The following is a 7,950-nucleotide window of genomic DNA, read 5'->3' on the forward strand; positions in this document are numbered from 1 at the left end:
AGCAGAGCAGCTGTTCTGTTCTCTTGCTTTTAAGGCTGCTGGTTCTCTGACCCTGAAGGACCTTCCACTGGGTGAAGGTATCTTCGCATTCCTGAGCAGCAGATGTGTGTTAGTTACGCCAGGGGAAATTTGGGTTAGATATCAGGAAAAATTTCTTTCCAGAGAGGGTTGTGAAGTATTGGAACAGGCTGCCCAGGGAGGTGGTGGAGTCCCCATCCCTGGAGGTGTTTAAAAACTGTGTGGATTTGATGTTGAGGAACATGGTTTAGGGACCCTGACAGTGCAGGGTGAACGGTTGGACTCGATGATCTTGAGGGTCTCTTCCATCCTAATGATTCTATGATTCCTCCTGCCCTCACCACCCTCAGCCATTCAGTATTACTGGTTTTTATTTGCAATACAGGAGCTCGGATAAACCCCACTCCTGTGTAGGATGCCAAAGCCAGGAAGTAAAATATCTCTTATATTTAGGGTTTTTTTTAGCTTTAAATTGTATATTTTTTCAGAAATTACAAGATTGGGCTGTGCAGAATTGTTTTCTATATTCGTATAAACGCAGGTAGTTAGTTAAAAAAAGAAAGTGCACCTGCCTTCCTCCTGATATTTGAAGGGAGCTTCATTCACAACCCGCCATCCCCTCCCCTGCTTTTTAATCTTATCCGGTGGTTTAATTTGTTTAATTGTGTTCTCCTTGCCAGGTGGAAGATGGGACAGTTGCCCTTGTGCTTTAGGTGACTCTGACACCTGGTTACCATGAAGTCCTGAAGGAGATAGAGGGACAGTAGTGGGAATTTCTTCTCACTCCTCCAAAAAAATCCAACAGTTGCCTAATGGTAAGAACACTCTGAAGAGTTTGAGACTCAAACCCACTGGGCCATGTGCAGGGGGATCGAGGAGGATACAGGCTGTAAATGCTGTGTGTTTGGAAAGGGTGGGAGGAGTTGGTTTGAAAATAGGATTGTCCTCTGTTTTGCGTCCTCTCCTCAGGGATCACCTCTTATCCTGACGCCATGGGGAGCTGCTGCAGTTGTCTGTGCAGAGACGGCATCCCAGACAACCATCCCACCAAATTTAAGGTACGTGTTGCACCTTCATCCCCATCAAAGAGTCTGTGACAGCACCGATTGCTAGCAAAGCCCAGCATGGGTTGTGCTCCAGGCATGAAAAGAAAGAAAACCTCTGCTCTTGCAGAGAAGGCTTTTGCTTGGTAAGATTTGCAAATGTTGTGTTTGGGTTTTCTTTTTCCCTTTCCTTAAGCAACCTCTGCTGCAAATACGTTTGCATTTGCAGTAGAAATTGCCTCTGCACTGAGATTCAGCCTGAGCAAGGAAGTGGGGAACTGGAGAGAAACCTTTTATTGCTCAGGGCTGTGTTCCAGTGCCTGTGCTGAGACACATCATCTGAACTGCCAAGCACACAGTCTCCAGGGCTGCCGGCTTGGCGCCTTCTGCCAGCCAGGAATTCGTGCTCTCAGCCGAGAAAAAGGCATCAGTAAATGAAGGGGAAATCCACGGGAATTACAGAATTCGTGGGTGGGCTTTTTTTTTTTTTTTTTGATACCAATGCACTGAGTTTCCTGCTGTGAGCTCTGCGGCCTCTGCAGGTAACGAACGTGGACGATGAAGGTCACGAGCTGGGATCTGGGATCATGGAGCTGACACAGACGGAGCTCATCTTGCACACTCACAAGCGAGACGCCGTCAGGTGGCCCTACCTCTGCTTGCGCCGCTACGGCTACGACTCCAACCTCTTCTCCTTCGAGAGCGGTCGGCGCTGCCAGACGGGGCAGGGTGAGTGTGGAGGTTCCTGGAGGAAGGAACGCTGAGGTTTCTGGTCCCAGGCAGCTGGAGTGAGCCAGTGCTTCTGTCTTCCCAAATTCCTGCATCTAATGAATCAACAGGTTCTTTTGCAGCCTCTGTTCCCCCAGAATACCGGAGTGTGCATGCACGTACGATTAATACTCCTGATTGAAACACTAATGAGAACAGCATCATGGCTCAGGACCTGGGCATAAATCTAATGATCTCATTTTGCTGGTGCATCAGTGCCCATGAGGTAATTGGCAAAGCAGTCTCGAGCTTCGGATGGGGCGTCTCTGGTGTCAGAGATGATGTTAGTTACGCTGCCAGCTCCGAGCTTTGGTACCGAGCGATGTACAGCTGCGGTGGGAGGGGTTGCTGGACTTCTTAGGAGCTAGAAAGTGCTTTTTGCAAGACTGAAGCTTTGTTAAGCAGCTTTTAACTCCGGGCATAAAGCAAAAGGGCATCACCCGCACCTTTTTGCAGGTCCCTCTTAAGGTTCACCTCTTCCATGGAGCTGTCAGTAGCAATAGTTGTTCAAGCACGTTTTGTTTTTCTCTGCGCATCCTCTCTGCCTTGGTTAGTGCTAGTTCTACTTAATGCTTTGCATTTTGGGTCTGGCACCACTTTGTAATGTAGAGGGAAAGGAGTTTTACATTTTACTGATTTTATGCATGGGGATGCTGTGCATAGAGAAGGGAAGTGAGTCACCCAGGAGCACATGCCAAGTCATCAGCAGCACTGGGAATAGACTCCAGTTTTACAATGGTGCCTGTTCGTTCCTTTACCAGTCTGTCTCTCTTGCTTTTAAAGAGCCAAACATTTTCTTGGCATCTGCATCCCCGGGAAAAAAAAAAAAAGAAAAGTTTGTTTCCTCATTCTATTAATGTGTTTGTAAACTCCTCCTTATCCAAAAGGACTCCGCATGTTTGCTGAGCGTCTGTGTAAAGCACTGAGCAAATCTGTAGTGCCGTATGCTCCTTTTTAATATTTATGTAAGTGGGGTTTTCTTCTTCTGGAGTTTTGTGCTTAGCAGTTGCCAGCGATGGGAATTGCTTGTCTGTGGTTTCTGGTTTACCTCTTGCAGGATGCAGATCAGTGATTAAAATTCCGCCCTGCGTGTGTTTTGGTTTTGGTTGGGTCCAGGTAGTGGTGATAAAGCAGAGGCTTTTGCTCTTCGTCTAGGACAGAATTTTTAGCAGGCACAAACTTACTCATCAGTCCTAAAGCAGACAGAAATGAGAGGGGTGGTGGTGTGTTTTGACGAGTTTTCTCCCTTCCTTGTAGGATTTTATTCTGCTTAGTTAATTTGGTTTGGAGGACTCCTTCCTGATGCTGCTCCCCACCTTATGTAGGGCAGATACAGCTATTTTTTTGGCCAGAATTTTTAAACCCTTATTCTTTGGGGGAGCAGCTGTGGTTGCCATGCCGTTCTCATTGCTATGGCTTCTGTGCATGTGTGTGCGTGCCAGCTGGGCATTGGTGAGCTGTGCACACACCAGCTCTGCTTTGGGGAAACAGTCTAATTCCATACACTACTGGAATATGATGTTCTTGTCCCTTCTTCACGTGCGTGCTCCACAGGGCCCAGTTCAGCTCCCGGTAGTCACTGGATAGACTTTCCCCTGGTAGTGAGAACTGGACTGGGTGCCAAGTGAGTTAAAGATTAGAGATGAAATGAGACTGGTTAGCCTGTCCCTTTCACACCTCTGCATGTGTTGGGTTGATTGACTTAGGATAACTGGGGTGCTCACTGTTTTTCTTGTAATAATGCACCATTTGGTCATCCTTGGCTGTCATGACGTTGTATTTCTGTTGATGCAATAACCCACAGAACTGTTGGTTGTTTTCCCGTGGCTGTGGGTTGCAGGGGCTGATTGTGTTAAACGCAGCAGAAGAAAACAGAATGATCTGTTCATTTAGAGCTGGGAATTACATAAAGCGGGATCTTTTTCTTGCTTTCCTGACCCTCCTCTTCATTTCTGTGCAGGGATTTTTGCCTTCAAGTGTTCCAGAGCAGAGGAGATCTTTAATCTGCTTCAGGACCTGATGCAGTGTAACAGTATCAACGTAGTGGAAGAGCCTGTTGTCATCACCAGGAACAGTCACCCCACGGAGCGGGAGCTACCCCGGACCCCCCAGGCACCCAACAGTAAGGGTCCTCCAGTGTCCAGGGAGAAGACCAGGGAACACAGAGACGTGGGCAACGTCTGCAGTTGCTCATGTGAACCTGCCTTCTGAAGCCTGTTGATCCCTCCCATGCACTGCCTTGCTGGTGACCTGTATCTTTACGTCCACATGTGCCCCACGGAGTGTGTTTATTTTGAGGCCCCCTCCTTGTCTGCGATGTGGTATTTCGTTTCCAAGGAAACAGCAATAAAAAGCCCTTCAAATAGTCAACCGAGTTGTCACCCTTCAGTTCGTTTTCGTCTGGGCCGCTGCCAAGTGGCCTTTTTTAAGTAGCATCTGAGAGAATCAGGTGGTTCCTACAGGAAACCACATCTAGAAGAATTTGAATTTGCTCAATTCCTGTCTCCGTTAGGAGTGACTTAAATAAATTTAAACAAGAGGGCCTAGCCCTTGTATTTACACTAAGTACTTCGTGGTAGGGATCTTCACCAGACAGGCTGGTTCTGACTTACAGGATGCAGTTAAGGGGCCAGCTTGCTGTGAAAATGAAGTTCACTCTGGTTTGTACCAAACTGATGCTCTGATACTTTCCTGTCTTGATTCTCTCCCAGGTCTGGGGTACACTGTCCCAGGATTTCCCAATGGATTTCACAGCTTCCCTGGAGAAACCCTACCGTACTCGGCAGCCCGCCGGCCCTCCGTGAGCAGCCTGAGGCATTCCTCTGTGGGTGAAGACTCTACTCATGCCCTCATTGGGCCTGATGAGCAGGTAAACCTGGATGTCCTAAATTCTGCTCTGTGCAAGCAATGAACTAGCAGCTTGTTTTGCTAGCAGTCCTGTGCAATTCCGAGTTTCTCTTACTCCAGCAAAGCTCGGGGGATCCTTATACCTTGTCATCCTTTTTTTTCCTCTTCTGCTTCATTTTACTCTTGGAGACCTCTGCTCTCTGACACTTCACTAGAACAAACAAGGTCTATCAAGGCCGACTGAGTTGGCTTCTGTGATCCACTAGTATTTGTGTGGCAATTATTTAACAGCAGCGCTTAGTTTGTGAGTCCAAGTTGTTCGTGCTGCCCTATCTGTCAGCTACTGCTGCAGCCCCTAAACTGCTGCGCAGATGTATACCCAACTTCAGACTCTTTTTATTTTTGATGTTCAGCTTTTTGTTCTCAGTTTTAGAATTTAAGATTTTTCTCTACAAAATCCAGTTTGTCTCAACCATTGTCAGAGAAGACTAGGTAGATGTGAGTGCTGCAATGTCACCAGTGTAAGCCACTCAGGGAAATATTTTGCAAATGGCTTTGCTTTTTGTTCTGCACTATATGAATCTAGTGTGAAATAGATGATGTGTGTCTTCTGCAGTTGGGCTCCTTTTTTCTCTCCTTCAGCCCACAAATCCAGAAACGGTTTTTGTGTTTGGCTTCCCAAAGTGTCTTCAGCTTCTGAAATTCTTTAATTTCCTCCTGCTTCATCAGCCACTGAAGAATTTTCCATTCCTGTTGGTTTCTCAGCTGCTGACAGCTGCTTTGCTCTTGTCTCTTCTCTTCTCCTTTCACTGTCCCTCTGCTTCTCTCCTTGCAGTCCCACACCTACGTCAACACGGCCAATGGTGATCAGGAGCTGCGGGGCCGACATTGTATGCACTCCTTGCCTGAAGTCCACCCTCCTTTCCCCCATAGGAACCACAACTGCTCCCTCGAAGACCGCAACCCCCAGGTCTTTCTGCAGCCAGGGGAGGTTAAGTTCGTGTTAGGTCCCACGTCCAACTACAGACGCGTTTGTCGGCACCACCGGGAGTCCAGGACGCACTTCTGCACCCCCAACAACAACAACAACGAGTGCGAGGAGGAGTGCCCTTCACCCCAGTGCGTCTACGAGAACATCAACGGCTTGCTGCCCCCCAGCACCTCCTCTCTCTGCCGAGGTGGGCACTTGAAACTCCCCCGGGAGGACACGGGCTTACCCGGCTGCTCCCATCGCAGAACGGCGTTGCTGCACTACGAGAACTTGCCATCGCTGCCCCCGGTGTGGGAGTGCCAGCCGCTCCGGCGGGGCGAGGAGGACGTGAGTGCCGGGGATGTGCTGACGCCTTCCCCCAGTGGCTTCTCCGAGGCTGGTGAAGAAGATCCCCTGCAGAACTACATGAACTCGGAGAAAACCGCGCTGCACGGGGGCAGCAGCCAGCGGCGCAGCGGCTTCCTGCCAAAGCCTCGTCGCGGCTGCGTGCCCAGCGTCTTCAGCTTCGACTTCCCCCGGCCCTGTCCGGAGCAGCCACGGCAGCTCAACTACATCCAGGTAGAGCTGGAGGCTGAGCCGTGCCAGGGCCATCAGAAGCCACCGGTCCCTCGTGTCCCACCTCCTGCCACCCACGATGCCCGCCGGACGGACTCCTACGCGGTCATTGACCTAAAAAAGACAGCGGCCATGTCCAGTTTGCAAAGGGCCCTGCCGAGGGATGATGGGACTTCGCGGAAAACTCGACACAACAGCACTGACCTGCCTCTGTAAGGGGGGAACGCCAGGCGCAAGCACTGCGTCACGGCTTCGGTGCCCGCCCTTCCGTGTGGTGCCCAGTGTGACTTACGTTCGCCATTGCCTTCTGCTTCCCTCTTTATCCCATTGCCTGGTGTCATGGGATGGCTCCTGCAGCTGATGTTAAGGCTAGTCTGTCTGTCTGTCTGTCTGTCTTCCCCTCTCCGTCTTTCCTGTGCAGTTCGTTTTTAAAGCCTTGTGGGATATTTGGCAAAGCTGTTGGAAGGTTAAATTTCTGGCAAAAGGGGCCGAAGGTGCCAGGAAGAGTACTGGCACTGTGTGGGTACAGCCTTGGATCGGGTTAGCTCTCCGGATTGCCCGTCGGCTCCGTGAGCAGTGCCAGCAGCCTGGCTGCAGAGGCAGGGCAGTAGTGTGGTGGAGGAATGTTTACAAAATCGAGTTCCTTTAGGAGCTCCACTGCTGATCAAGCCCGTTTCCCGTGGATTTCGTGCCTCCAGGCGAGCTCTGCAGTCAGGCCGCTCCGAAGTCAGGTTTTGCCTTGTGATTTTTCTGGTCCCTGGTGGTGTGGAAGATGATGCTGTGGTCTTTTCCCCCTCAACTCACTCTTTTCTCACCTCTGTGCTGTTACATGTTTTCTTGAAGCTCATAGAAGTGTTCTGTACTTCTGTCCCTTTCTCAGATTCAGTTTAAATTGGGCAACTCTAGGAATTAAGAGGAGGACAGACAGCCAAGAGCACAGATGCTGTGATCCAATATACCTGATTTTCTGAAAAGACCCTGCTTTGAAAGAGGAGGAGAAGACCACAACTAAGATTAGAAGTTTGGTACAGAAAACTTCAATTATCATGTATCCTGTTTTGATTTTAAGGGTTCTTTTTGGTGACTTTTCAGAAGTGTTGCTGATTTATTTATTTGTTTACATATTTATTAAGTGTTCTTTTGCATCCCAGTGGTAATTGCCAAAACCAGTGCCAATATGAAACGTGTACTCGCTGTGGCTCACTCCTGTCTGGGGGTAGATCTCAGAAGAGGCTGGTGGCTTTTCTGAGCTGCAGTGGGGGAAAAGAGCAGCTGTGAATCAAAAACTTTTTTAACTGGGAATGATTGTCGTAGGGTGGATGGGAAATGGTACAGGAGATGTGGGAGTGCCAGCAGAGCTTCCAGGCAGCTGAGCTTGGAGTTGTATCAAAGTCGTTGCCTACACCCACGTGCCTGGCCGGATCCATGAGAAATATTTGATGAGTGTTTCGAGTGAATGTGCAGTTTGTTTCCTACAACTGCAGACTTGGAAGGGCTAAATTTCAGCTCTCGGGTAAATTTGTGGCCTTTGATGTGGATTTTTCTCTTGGTACCAGGGCTGAGTCTAAGCTGAGCTGTCAGGCCTCCGTGTGAGGTCCTGTGTAGGGTCTCTGCTCCTCCTACATTACAGGATGTTCCACCACGCCTCTCTGCATGGTGACATGCTGCAGCTTAGTCCCTCCCTGGATTACCCTTTGCCATTAAAAGCTGTTTCCATGAGCCAAAGCT

At 49.3% G+C, this 7,950-nt stretch overlaps 1 protein-coding gene across 1 annotated transcript; it reads left to right on the plus strand.

Annotated features, from left to right (window-relative positions):
* Nucleotides 1-771: 771 nt before the first annotated feature.
* Nucleotides 772-7,219, plus strand: FRS3 (fibroblast growth factor receptor substrate 3). Its single transcript, XM_009987964.2, has 6 exons — nt 772-833; nt 988-1,076; nt 1,604-1,790; nt 3,790-3,951; nt 4,541-4,698; nt 5,512-7,219. The coding sequence occupies exons 2-6, from the start codon at nt 1,011-1,013 to the stop codon at nt 6,436-6,438; spliced, it is 1,500 nt and encodes a 499-aa protein (XP_009986266.2). The 5' UTR covers nt 772-833; nt 988-1,010; the 3' UTR covers nt 6,439-7,219.
* Nucleotides 7,220-7,950: the final 731 nt, after the last annotated feature.

Source organism: Tauraco erythrolophus, chromosome 27 (genome assembly GCF_009769465.1).
Source record: "Tauraco erythrolophus isolate bTauEry1 chromosome 27, bTauEry1.pri, whole genome shotgun sequence".
NCBI lineage: Eukaryota > Metazoa > Chordata > Aves > Musophagiformes > Musophagidae > Tauraco > Tauraco erythrolophus.

What these genes read in the sequence shown, in the direction of transcription:
- FRS3 (XM_009987964.2), top strand. Translation starts at nt 1,011, where the DNA reads ATGGGGAGCTGCTGCAGTTGTCTGTGCAGAGACGGCATCCCAGACAAC. An exon ending in GCGCTGCCAGACGGGGCAGG is followed by an intron (nt 1,791 to 3,789) that starts GTGAGTGTGGAG and finishes ATTTCTGTGCAG; the next exon opens with GGATTTTTGCCTTCAAGTGT. An exon ending in TCATTGGGCCTGATGAGCAG is followed by an intron (nt 4,699 to 5,511) that starts GTAAACCTGGAT and finishes CTCTCCTTGCAG; the next exon opens with TCCCACACCTACGTCAACAC.